At 41.8% G+C, this 13,817-nt stretch overlaps 1 protein-coding gene across 1 annotated transcript; it reads left to right on the forward strand.

Annotated features, from left to right (window-relative positions):
* The first annotated feature begins 1,937 nt into the window (after window positions 1–1,937).
* On the forward strand, window positions 1,938–5,237 carry dusp1 (dual specificity phosphatase 1). Its single transcript, XM_085131513.1, has 4 exons — window positions 1,938–2,620; window positions 2,853–2,998; window positions 3,119–3,338; window positions 3,998–5,237. The coding sequence occupies exons 1-4, from the start codon at window positions 2,212–2,214 to the stop codon at window positions 4,351–4,353; spliced, it is 1,131 nt and encodes a 376-aa protein (XP_084987639.1). The 5' UTR covers window positions 1,938–2,211; the 3' UTR covers window positions 4,354–5,237.
* Window positions 5,238–13,817: the final 8,580 nt, after the last annotated feature.

Genomic DNA, 13,817 nt, shown 5'->3' on the forward strand with positions numbered 1-13,817 from the left:
ACAGCTTCAAAAGGAGAAAACTATACCGGCTTCACTGTTGCAGATGGTGAAATATGATACTTGGCTTTTGCCAGTAAAACTTGAATTAATATCCGAGAATATTTTGTAAGCCAGTATCACACCAGATATAAGCAGGATCTGTGAATAACTGAAAGGTAAATGATGGTGTGTTTTTGTTTTTTTGTTTTGTTTTTTTTTTTTTTGGGGGGGGGGGGGGGGGGCACCTCTTACTTCAAGAAAGTACAAAACTGATTCACAGGGTTGCTTTTGTTTTGTTCTGGCTGTCTGTCTTCATCTCTTAGTCAGGTGTTCCGTTTCTGCCTTAACCATAACGCCTGTTGCTTCATAAGTGGAAGGAAGGCGGATTTGCTGCAAGGACAAAATGTTTGGGTACAGACTGTTTTTGGAGACCGTTTGACCCTACGTCCTTGTGTTGTGTGTAACATTCCTGCTTTGTTGCAAGCTCCTCACAGGCTCACACTCGTGTGAGATGTGACTCATCTCACATGAGTGTGAGGTTAAACCGGCTGGAGAGTTTTTCTGCACTCAACCGTGACTGGTTACCTTCCTCTGCCTCTTTCCTTTCTTAGATAACAAATTCATTTTTTCACCCCTCCTTGCTTGAAGTCAAAGAGACGCTCAGGAACAGGACAGGTGTGAACTCACCAAGCCTGAAAGTCCACACTCAGTCAGGTTAAAGTCATAATGACATCATGACCTATTTGATAAAACAGTGTGACAATTAAAAAAAAAAGTAAATATGTTAGGTGACCTAATTTTTAAATAAGTGACTGTTAAAGTATCCTAAAGTCCAGTGTTGTAATATCACACGTTCACCTCTGCTTGGTAAATGTTTGTTTCACAACCAAACAACCGTGATGTGTGTCTGCTGTTCAGTTTCAAGACAGTAGGGCTAGTCAACAGACACACGGTCTCTAACAACAGTGATCTTCCAGCTTCCTTATTATGAAAGAGAAGTGTTGTCTGTACTGAGTCAGCAAACCACAACAACAAATGAAAAGGGTTTCCCAGAGCTTTTTGTTTGTTTTGTTTTGTTTTTTTAAAAACATACTCTTATTTTGACTTACACAGTTCATCATGTCACCCATCCTTTCCAGTTAGATCACGGATGAAACAAAAGTAGCTGGTCAAGAGATCTCCATCTGCTGTTGCCTTCCTGGCAATCCACTGTTTTGTTTCTAAGCATGTGGAAATTTACTGGACTTCAGATTTCTATATAGTGATTAACTTTTATGGTTAGCCGTTGCTCTCGGGGCATTGAACACTATGTACCGCTGACTAATAAAAACAATGTGTAAACTTTTATGGCACCCGTGGCAGATATCTATTTATTATCTTGTTATTTGTCAACTCTCAGATGAAGAGGCGAATTTAAAATCTAATTAAACACTAACATCATGGAAAGGTTTGGCAAATTCCTCTTTTTCCTGACATGCAGATCTTCAAATTAGGACTTTACATGAACCAGAATTAAACAATTAAAAATCTTAAAGACACTGGCAGCGTGCACTGAAATAAACAATCATAAAGCAGCTATTATAAATTACTGCAAAGGACAAATAGATGTGTAAACACTTAGAAGGCTGTAAATTGGTGTTAATTGTACTTTTGATTTGGTGAATTAGCAGCATAATGTATTAAAGTAGAATAGCTTTATAACAGTTTAACGTTGACACACTGAAGAAAGAAAACACATTAGCCGCTAATGATTAAAGTTGGTCAACATCGCGTGCCCGCGTACGTGCAGGACGCATGTACAGAAATGTCCAGCGTGTGCGCGAGCCTTCTTTTGCCCTCGGTGCAAGCGGTACGGTCGGCGATGACGTTCGCAGAATTGGCAGACATCCAAGAGGGCGGTCCCCTTGACGTCATTGAGCTCTCATTCACAACCACCGGTTTATAAAAGCGGGCTGAAAGGCACTCACAAGCAGACGCGCTCACTATAACATTTAATTTTTTTTAACTTAAGAAGACAAATAAAAGCCTGGGGCTGCCGAATAGGCTACTCTAAAGAAGAAGAAAGGACCAGTTTTAAGATCGTCTTAAAACTTTTTCGTGTTTTTGATTTTTTCTTTTTTTTTTTTTAAACAAGCTAACCGGAACAAAGGACTCCGCGCTTCGAATAACACTTGGACGAACAACGTTTGTCAAGTCGGCTCAAACTTAAGTTTTGTCTTCCGTCGTAACTTTATGTTTTTGGATTTAACATTTCTCCCCCGCCGTACTACTATGGTCATAATGGAGGTTCCCACTATCGACTGCGCTTCCCTCCGTGGTTTGCTGGAGGGTGAAGTCCTGGGCTGCCTAGTGCTGGACTGTCGCTCTTTTCTATCCTTCAACTCCTCTCACATTTCGGGCTCCACCAACGTGCGCTTCAGCACCATAGTGCGCAGGAGGGCCAGGGGCGGTCTGGGACTTGAACACATCGTCCCCAACGAGGATATCAGGAACCGGCTCCTGTCCGGGGAGTACCAGTCCGTGGTACTGCTCGACGATCGCAGTTTGGACTTAAGCCAAGTGAAGAAAGACGGCACAATGATGCTTGCTGCTACAGCCCTGTGTCGTCACGCCTGCGGTGCCAGTGTTTTTATTCTGAAAGGTAAGAAAACTCTTTAAACTAAGTAGTTTAAAGAGTTGTTTTACTGTTTCCTGACAACGAGGTCAATAAATGACGATTACACCTGTCACCATAACAGCTGGTGCTTGGAGTAAACGATGTTCCAAAATAGCACCATGAGCAGCTGTCACCTTTTTGGAGAGCTGTATTTAAAAATGTCTTTGTTGAGATGTGTGAGATCTAACCTTGGTGGTTTCTTTTCTGTCCTTTTTAGGCGGATTTGAAACATTTTCTACAGAGTATCCAGAGATGTGTACCAAACCCTCCCCTCCACAGGGACTTAGTTTGCCTCTAAGCTCCAACCATCCTGACAGTGCTGGTACCAACAGTAGCCCTTGCAATACACCGCTATATGACCAGGTTGGTATTTTATTGTAGTCAAAGATTAAAAAGCCAAAAATAATCTCAGTTTCTGTCACTTTCTGTCTGTTGGACTTTTATATTTATGACAGATTTTTTGTTTTTGTTGTGGTTGTCTAGGGCGGTCCAGTGGAGATCTTGCCTTTCCTTTACCTTGGTAGTGCTTACCATGCCTCTAGAAAAGACATGCTGGACATGCTTGGCATCACCGCTCTAATCAATGTGTCTGCCAACTGCCCCAACCACTTTGAGGACTCCTTCCTCTACAAGAGCATCCCTGTGGAGGACAACCACAAAGCTGATATCAGCTCCTTTTTCAATGAGGCGATCGAATTTATCGGTGAGTACATCACATTTACTCTCTTCGCACGCCCTCTTTGCTAAATCAAAGCACCTAGCATAGCTGTTGATGAGGAGAAACACAAACACCAAACCCCCTCCCCCAGATTTAAAAAAAAAAGTTCCCTCCAAAATCGACCAGCTGGCTCGGCACAGGCTCCCTGCTCAGGCACAATGCGGTTACATCATTGCCACCTCCCAGCCGTAGAAAATAGGATGCCCCCCTCCTTTTTTTTTTTTTTTTTGATCAATTGCAAAGCAGCAGCTCTAAACTAGTTTGTGGTGGGTAGACTGGCTGCGCTTGAATAGCTCCCTCCACACTGCTCTTTGTTCTGGCCAAACAAAAGGCAGTTTCTCCTCACTCAATGTCAGTTTTCCTCCCAGATCAATACAGCCAGCAGGGGTTTATCCCCCCTCTTTTGTGCATTCAGTCTGCCTCTTTTGGTAGCGGCCCCCACTGGCTCGCACCCTGCCCCGCCATTTATTGTGTTCCTGTGTCGTAATGAGCACTGGCAAATTTTAATAGAATATCAAAGTGTTGCAAAGACTTTGGTGCTTTTGGTTTCCTGTGACAGACAGGAGTTCAGCCCTGATACAACCTCGCAGGTGTTTACACTCCACTAACTCCACTAGTCTTTCCCTTTCTCTTTCTCGTCACAGACTCTGTGAGAAACAAAGGAGGCCGAGTGTTTGTTCACTGTCAAGCCGGCATCTCCCGCTCCGCCACCATTTGCCTCGCCTACCTCATGCGGACCAACCGCGTGAAGCTGGACGAGGCCTTTGAGTTTGTTAAGCAGCGCCGCAGCATCATCTCCCCGAACTTCAGCTTCATGGGTCAGCTCCTGCAGTTCGAGTCCCAGGTCCTGGCCTCGTCGACGTGCTCGTCAGAGGCTGGCAGTCCAGCTATCGGCGGCAGCAGCACAGTATTCAACTTCCCCGTCTCCATCCCCGTGCACACTTCTGCCGGTCAGCTCTCATTCCTCCACAGTCCCATCACCACTTCTCCCAGCTGCTGAAGAAGGGGTTTGGCAGCAGAGACTTTGTTTGGACTTGAACGGCAACTTGAGCGTGACTTCACAAAACTGCGCTTCTCATTATTATCCATTTATGGTGATGCTGGTATCGCCTTACAGAATGGGCACTGTTTTCGGGGTCAGATCATTTGGCTATGTGATCTGCTGGTCAAATCTCTGTAGCCTGGCTTTTCATCATTTCAAAGGGACTTTTGAGAACCACCATTTGAGTATTGATGTTTAATCTGAGAAATGTGAAAATTAACCACACTTTTTAACCTGAATTACTTGGGGAAACAACTGACAGGATAGTTATGTTTAGTCTTATATGGGAAAATCTTATTTTTTTCTCCTCCATGAGGCAACTGCTTCTGATAATCATAATCATTAAGAGAGAGGGCTGTAACAGTTGTCTCAGGAATGTTCATTTACCCTCTCATATGTTCATTTGCTTTCTATACTGGTCAAAGAAAGCAATATTAATCTACTCCCCAACATGGCATGGAAGTCTCTCCTTCCTTTGAACAATGAATGTATCCCCTTCTTTCTCGGAGTAGATGTGCCAGAAATCTTCATAGTTAGATTTAGAGTTGAACAGGGGGCCATTTCAAATGCAAATACTTGCCTTACGAGACATCATGAAGCCATGACGATCCTGACATTTTGGGGAAGCTGACCGTGAAATACCTCATGTATGTGTACTGTGTGCTGCAGCACGAAGATGGACGGAGCCCCGTAAGACTACTAAAATGGGGCCACATAGTCCTCTTCGACTGCATTATGACGTATTTATTAACTAAAGTAATATATTTCTATCTATTTTTGGAAATGTTTCTTTCAATGTTGTTTTTATACAAATGAATAAATCTCATTTGACTTTTTTTAAACATGGTTGCAGTGTTGCATTTTCTTTTCTTCCCCCCCATCATTTAACACTCATCTCTTCCATAATGTGAATCATAACAATAAAGGTCACTAATGCAGGGAATATCAATTCAACAGAAAAATACACACTCCTCGGCCTCTATGTTAGGTACACCTGAACTGCCCAATGCGAATATCTCATCAGCTAAACACATGGCAGCAACTCAGTTGGTAGTAAACAACATGAAGACATGGATCCATCCTGCCTTGGTGGTTTTGGGGTGTTGCAGAGATTTTCTCGGCCCACTTTGGGCTCCCAACCTACCTAAGTACTGACCATCCCCATCCCATAATGATCACAGTGCACTCATCTTTGGCCCTCTGACAAAACCTTTTCATTGTATTATTTAAAATCCCTATTTTTTTTAGTTATTTATGGTTATGACTATCTATATAGGGAGCCATCCACACATCTTCTGATGGCTTCTTACAGCCATGTAAACAAGTTCAACTCATGACACAGAGTTTACTGCACTCAAATGCCCTCCACATTCACGGAGTCCAATAAAGCACCTTTGGAATGATGGTGGAACAAGAGATTTGTATCATAGATACAAACTGTGATGCTATCATGCCTGTATGGAGCAAAATCTCAGAGGAATGCTTCCTGCACTTTGATAAATCTATGCCAACAAAAATTAAGGCAGTTCTGAAGACAAAAAGGATGTCAAACCCACTACTAGCAGTGTGTACCTCATAAAGTATCCAATGAGTTTATAACTCATTTATAAACATGTTTGCTTATGTATGAAAGAGCCAGTTTCCCAGTCTAGAAAATCAAACTCTACACGTGTGTTTGTGTGTTATCGTTTTCATTTATTTCTCTCAAATCATTTAGTCCATTAAAATTTCAACAAATCAAGAGTTAAATATCTTTGCTTTAAAAAACCTAACCTAAAATAAAAATTGTCATTATAAAGTGACTTTTTTTAGCTGTACATAAGTTTGTTTTTCATAGTGTGAAACTACTTTATTTTGGATGAAAAGAACAGTAGAAGAGGAACATTTATATTCCACCTAAACAAAGCTGATGGGAAGTGGTCAACTGCCGTGTTCAAATTATTTTTCTACCACCCTTCCCTGTTTTGTTCCATGTGATGGAATCCTCTATCTTATATCTGCATAAGGATTCGACCAAAATAAGAAGCATGATGTCATGGCGTCAGCCATTGTTCAGGCCACGCTCCCCGTCTATGAACCCCTCTGAGGCCGGGGCAACAGCAGGAGGCTCAAAGAATCAGCTAAGGAGCACCTCCCTCTGCTGCCACAATAGGAGCAGCTGCAAGGCGTTTGGGAAAAGTGTGACAACTAAAGAGCATTCAGGGCTCAGTCAAGCACAGCCCTTGTATCCCCTGCCTCAAACTCAAATGAGGAGGTGGGGACTAAGATAGCCATGAAAGGGAAAGGAATATGTTTGGTTTGCAAATTAGCCAAAACATTGGCTGTGACCCACGGCTGGGGTGTGAGAAAAAGGAGACAAACTTCCTGTGGAGGTGATGATGGTGATTATGACGATAACGATGAGCCCCCTGAAGCTTTTGATAAAAACTCACTGTCTGTATTCATTGAAGCCCAGGTTTCAGGGGAGTGTGCACTGATGTCTTATCTAACAGCAATGCAAATGTAGTCTCTGACAACAACCATTACCAGTGACGTGATGGCTCTGCGATCAAAGGCTCATTCATTACCACACCACCACCGTCAGGAAAGCGTTGGGTTTTTTTTTGAGAGGGGGGAGACATATGTGAGCCCCCTGCCCTCTCCCCCCATCCCACAATCACCTCCACACCACACACACACACACACATCTCCTCCAACCAGCCCTCCACCCCCCGCTTTTGCATCGTTAGAGTTGCCGTTGTAATGTGGGAGGCAGGCAGGAGCGTGTATTTTTGCATGTGTGTGAGTCGTTGTGTGTGATCTGATGCAGATCTCTGGAGAGTGGGGGAAGCAAGGCCCCAGTCAACTGCAAGGTCAGGGACATTAAAGCGCTGTGACTTTTGAGTGTGGGTGAGAGCGATGATTCAAATGTGAGAGCGAGACAATTTAAAGGAGCTTTCAAAACGACACAATTCGTATAAGAATGAAAAGCGCCATCTTGACTATCGTCTTCATTTTCTTTTCACACCCTCTGGTTTTAGCTCGGCATCAGTTGGACAGAACCAGCCATAACGTCATTTGCAATTTCCACTAACTTGCCAGTTGACTCTCCCATTTAGCAGCTGGGCTCTGACTCACCTTCAAAGTCGTTTTAATTATCACAATCCCAAGAAAAAAAGAGAAAAAAGTAGTTATGTAATTTGTCAGACACAGCTGCCATGTTCAAGAAGACACAGAATCCCAGCCCTCCCTATTACATCAGTCAGAGCAGATCACATCAGTGAGACTTGACTGTTGCTTCCACACCACTTATGAGCGTATGAGTGTATTCATACCTTTAATAAATGACAGTGAAGTCTTTGCAGCAAGCCTATCTGAGTGAGTAACCTATTGGTTAATGTCTTATCATACAAACCTTTAAATTCTGTCAAGTATCGTCTTGATGCATGCTCAATCATCCAGGTAAGTAAAACTCCAAAAGTTGATTCTGTTCATCTGGACGTAACGTTTTGTAGGAGAAACGTTTCGTCACTCATCCAAGTGACTTCTTCAGTCTCAGCTGACTGCAGGTTTCCCCAAATCTTATAAACAGTACATTTGCATAATGACTGAAACCCACTGAAGGAACAATGGGCTGGGAGGTCAGTTCTGCAATCACAGCATTGTAAAATGGCGAAAGATGTACCCTTAGGCCCCTTCCTCGATTCAGAGATGGTCTTTCCCTTTTCATGTAAATTGCCTCCTTGACTCTTCGCTCAAACCTGCGTTCCTCCCTGTCCAGGATGTGTACATCCTCATCCTTGAAAGAGTGTCCAATGGCCTGTAGGTGTAAATAGACTGCAGAGCCCTGGCCTGACGAGGTAGCTCTTCTGTGTTGTGCCATCCTCTTCGCCCAGGGTTGTTTGGTTTCCCCGATGTATAAATCCTGGCAATCCTCCTGGCACTTAACAGCGTACACTATGTTACTCTGTTTGTGTCGGGGGACCTGATCCTTGGGGTGGACCAATATTTGGTGCAGCATGTTTTGGGGTTTAAAAGCCACAGAGACCCGGTGTTTAGAAAAAATGCGTCTCAACTGCTCCGATACTCCTGACACATACGGGATCACTACAGGTTTCCTTCTCTCCTGGATCGGCTGGAGCTTTCTTTAGGTGCCTTCCCAGCTTTGACAAAAGTTCAATTGGCATAACTACATTTACTCAGGGCCTTCTTGATGTGCTGCTGTAAGACTGGGGAAACCTGCAGTGAGCTGAGACTGAAGAAGTCACTTGGATGAGTGATGAAACGTTTCTCCCACAAAACACTACGTCCAGATGAACAGAATCAACTTTTGGAGATTCAGTCAAGTAGTACCCTCTACCCTCACAGCATCATTTGCTGGTTTGCTGGGCTGCTTCTATAGAAGCCAACCGAAGAAATAAAAGTTTGTTTTGGTGACACACAGGTTAACTGTCATGTTAATGTCACTGGGAAATGTTGTTCATTGATAGCTGGTACTGGAGAATGAGAAGGTTTACCATTTGCTCTAGATAAGGTTTTGCTTGACCACAAAGCACACATTTGTTTTGTAATTTCAAGAATAATAAAATAAGGTAACTAAATAACTCAGGCGTCCCAATCACAGATCTTGTGTTGAAGGCATATAAAAGAAAATTAAGGTTCTTGATATTGGCTTCCCTTCATTTGCTACCCATTAAATCTGAATATATACCAAATTTGTGCTGAATATATTAAACCATTTTAGAGACCTCATAGTACCATATCTCCCACATAGAGCACATTGTTCTCAGACTTATTTAAGACTTATTTTGTGGTTCTTAGGATATTTAAAAGTAAAATGTGAGGCAGAGCCTTCAACCCTCAGGACCCTTTTCTTTGGAACCAGCTAGTTTGGATTCAGGAGACAGACACTCTCTACTTCTAAGATCAGGCTTACAACTTCCCTTTCTGATAAAGCTTATAGTTAGGGCTGGGTCAGGTGATCCTGAACCCTGCCTTAGTTACACTGCAATAGCCCTAAACTGCTAGGGGCTTTCCGCCAAGCGTTTCTTCTTCACTCACCTTTCTTCACTCTCTGCGTTTATACACCACTCTGCTTTGAGTCATTAGCTATTATTAAACCGTGGCTCTCTTCCACAGTGTGTCTTTTGTCCTTTCTTCCTCCCCTCACCCCCCACCAGTCACAGCAGATTTTAGAGAGGTTTCTTCCTGTTAAAGGGAAGTTTTCCCTTCCCACTCTCACCAAGTGTTTGCTCATATGGGGTTGTCTGATTGTTGGTGTTTTCTCTGTATTATTGTTCGGTCTTTCCCTTACAATATAAAACGCCTTGAGGTGACTGTTGTTGTGATTTGAGATTTGTTGTGTCATTAATAATACTGAACTGAACTGGATTGAATATTGCTGTGGCGTGCTTTGTTGAAGAGAAGGTGACCACAGAGGACGCCCAAGAGCAAAAGGAGGAACAGAGAAATGCTGGAACATTAGGGGGACTTTGAGATATCCAAGCACTTCTCTTTGGAGTCCACCAGCTACCCTGCTGTTTTTTAGTGCTTTGTAGAGTACATTGTAACTTGTGTAAAAAGGAAGTAAATACATGTATTAAGACCAATCAAATACCTGAACTTTTCAAACTGCTATGACAAAAATAATATTATTCATCTAATCACCATTTTTCATGTTTGGGGACACAGACATGCCACAGAGTGAGGATACTGGAAACCACAACCTTACCCACATCTTTAGAAGTGACTTTTAGTGTGTCAGGAGTCTGTAACGTGAGTAATTACACTTCTCACTCTCATCACACCTTTAAACTGGATTTTGCGAGTATGTCTTTGTAACAGCCGGCACGCTCACAAAATCCCAAGTGAGAAGATTTACTCCACACATTGATGTCACTGCATAGTATGCACCTGCAGTAAATCAGTAAGAGGATTGCGACTATGACGGGGCGGCCTCTGAAACATCCTGTGTCTGAGGCATTGTAATGCCTTGCTCTAATCTTTACGTCAGCGGCCACAGGCCCCATCTGCTGGGTCAAATCTTTTACCGAGACACTGTCGAGGAAAGGCCGCATAAAAGAGGCCAATGTGCCAAACTGAAGAAAAAAAAGAAACTGCTTCAAAAGTCACTTAATGGACAGAAAGACCCAGCAAGAGGGTGATTTATGTTGTAAAAGCTGCTATGCTTTTTTAAACTTCCAGCATCCGTGACATTCCACATCATAGAGGCCAGACAAGCGGCTGTTGCGTGACAGGAGAGGAGATAAGGTCAGATTCCTGGCATGATAACCAAACACTAACTTAAAGAATTTAAGGACATTATGTATAGCTGCACTGAAGTCAGCAGGACTCCCCTTCCTTTAACTGACCCTCCTAGAATGTCAGATAAGAGAAGTAAAAGATGTATGCAGGATTTTTTATTATAATAAAACAATTATATGGAATAAACGAGGGTCAAAACATTGCCTCATTTTAAAGTCCCCCTGTCCAGAAAAATAAATAAAGAAAACCAAATCTGCATATCTGCTAACTTTTAAGCACTTATTAGCACAAAAACTCATCAAACGCAGGCAGGAGGAAGGCACCCATCATTCCACCCTCATTCACCCCACAGGCACTGAACAGAGGCTGTATTTTTCCACTCACTGAAGCGTCGTCAGGTCTGTGTTCACAAGCAGAAATGAGATCCTGTGTTGGTTATTCAAGGAATGCTCGGCATCCTGTCTTCTACGCTGACTGCACTCTGGGTGGATGATGTCACACCCAAAGAACATGTAGGTGTAGATAAGGATCTCAGAGGTGCACGCAGATGTGTTTGCCTGTTAAAAGTATGCCCATATTTCAGATGAGACTTAAGAGAATTTTGAGGCCTTTTGAGTCTTTACACATTGGCAAACAATGAGAAATCTGATGAAAACAAGTCTTTGCTTAAAAACGTGTGCAAGTATTGGAAAGATAAATAAAGCTTTGAGCATTTGGGCAGAATATGGTACTCACTGAATCTAAACCCCGGCCCTCTCATGCATACAAAAGCTGTAGAAGGTCCCACATGACTGAACTATGAAAACTTAACTGATGATGCAGTTTGCTGGAGGAATAAGAAACTGATTTTCAGTTCCAAGTCAAGTGACAATACTTCATGTGAGGTCATACAGAGTGCTGTAAACGGGTCAAAATGTGTTCAGCTTTGTCCTAACAGTTGATCTTAGTCTTTTAATGAGCAACCTAAAAGTTCAGACACAACAAGAAGCATGCCAACTTTAAAGGCAACCTGTGTGTGACGGTATTGTGTAGGAGCAGTACAGCAATTCCTCTAAATCCAAATATCAGCTTTCTTCCTATACATTATTTGCAGTTACAGTTATGCTTTCCAGTCATTGTTAAGCTTATTTTTTCAATCATGTGTTCCCACATCACACGAGCATGTTTGAAAGTGGTTGCAGATGGACACATGATCTTTGCGTTGTATTAACATGTCCTCTTATTCACTGATGACCTGTTAAAAGCTGTCTTTTGTCATCGGTGGGATCGTCTGTTCAACGACGTTCGTGAATTTGTGTATTCAGGAATTAGTCTGTAATAGTTGACTAAAGGAAGTGGACAAAAAGTATGTTAAAACACAAGTCCAGAGAAGATGCAGAGGGGCTTGTCACACAAATGAAATGAAAGGATACTCAAAAGGAGTTTGGATTCTCACTGAGTGTGTGCTCATTGGGTGTGAGCGCCATCTTGAGGAAAACACTGCGTGTTTCACCACTAAGACACGCAACCTGTAACTGGACTAAACAGAAAGTAGGAGCGTACGAGTTTTTGCCTTCAGCATAAAAGTCATATTTCATTTTGACTTAATCATCCCACATGATCTGAAAGGCTGAGGTTTCCAAGGGACCACAGAGGTTTTAAAATGATCAGTGTGGGTGTAGAAAATAACCCACTGTCTAACACAGATACGGCATTCATGAGTCTAACCTGAGGATTCACACTAATCTGACATCATTGTCATTATGCAATTTTTTAAATTTTTACTTTTATTATTCAAATTGAAGTTAAAATTCGGAAAATACCCCTGAGTCCCATAGACAGAAAGTGCTGAAGTAAGCTGGATAAAGCAAGAGACAGACTGAACTGCTATAGGTCCAACTCAAGACATTTCCGTTCAAACTGTAGACTTTTGAGCAGTTAATGAGTAACTGTGCTGTAAGACTGCTGATGAAGAGCAATGTGACCACTTCAGCAATCTGTATTGGGTAGAGTTAATGATCAACTAGAAATGAAACATTGATATCTTAAGGTTAAAATAGGAAAAGGTAACAACACAGAAGATTAAATAGAAGCCTAATATGCTGCTATTCCAATGTTTGGAATAGTAGCATTTTCTAAATAAAAACCCCACCAAATTGATTAGGAATTTTGAAAACATGGATTATTTATAATTGGTATCATTTACACATGTATACACTTTTAGTAGGAATCACTCCTGTGTCCTAATGGCAAGTTTAGCAAGTTATCAGTATGTTATAAGTATTACTATAGGCAATCCAATACAAAAATCTACCAAAATATAAAGATATAACAGAGTGATGTATAATACTTTATAACGGGAAATAGAACGGAGAAATCTTTGCTTAACTACAATAGAAAAAAATATCAGAGAGTCTGGTGGAAAACTGATTAATAGGAAAAATATATTAGAATCTTTAGTTTGAGAAATGATATTTGCCACGAGATGTGGAACAGCTGGCAGATTCATAAGCCCTTGGAAGTCTAACTCAAGTGATAACCCTACCTTAATGATAGATTTGTCCCGTCTTCCTGCCATCACTACCAACCAGATACGGCAGATGGCTGCCCCTCCACGAGCCTGGTTCTGCGGGAGATTTCTTCCTGTTAAAGGAAAGTTTTTCTTTACCACACTTTAGGGGATTGTCTAATTGTTGGGGTTTTCTCTGTATTATTGTAGGAACGTTACCTTACAATATAAAGCGCCTTGAGGCTACTGCAGTTGTGATGGGGCATTATAAATAACACTGAATTGGATTGAATTGAACTGAACTGAATTGAAAGGCAGAAAGGCAAAGCTAAGTTTTTGATGTTTTTCAGTAACCTCAGGGGTGTAATGTTACATTGTGAGCCGCATACAGCCCACTTTAATTTTAAGTGGGCCAAACCAGCAAAAATCCTCTTTCTGTCAGTGTAAAGTTGTTTAATTACACATTTATTCCTCTTTATTATATATAAAAATTGTTTTAATAGTACTTTTCAGTTTTTCTACAGGATAGATAAATACTGCTATAGCAAATAAGTAAACTGTTGTTTATCTATTAGGTACTTTGGTGTAGTATGAATGACAAGATCGTTCTCAATAGGAAAAGCTGTAAAACCTATGGAAATACAGTTAAAGGTAAAACATCTGTGCACTCATTCACGTTTTCCAAAGCTGT

Source organism: Neolamprologus multifasciatus, chromosome 2, assembly GCF_963576455.1.
Source record: "Neolamprologus multifasciatus chromosome 2, fNeoMul1.2, whole genome shotgun sequence".
Taxonomy (NCBI): domain Eukaryota; kingdom Metazoa; phylum Chordata; class Actinopteri; order Cichliformes; family Cichlidae; genus Neolamprologus; species Neolamprologus multifasciatus.

Excerpts from the sequence above, each read along its gene's own strand:
- dusp1 (XM_085131513.1), top strand. The coding sequence starts at position 2,212 with ATGTTTTTGGATTTAACATTTCTCCCCCGCCGTACTACTATGGTCATA. Across the intron at positions 2,999-3,118 it reads ATACACCGCTATATGACCAG|GGCGGTCCAGTGGAGATCTT; the intron begins GTTGGTATTTTA and ends GTGGTTGTCTAG. Across the intron at positions 3,339-3,997 it reads TGAGGCGATCGAATTTATCG|ACTCTGTGAGAAACAAAGGA; the intron begins GTGAGTACATCA and ends TTCTCGTCACAG.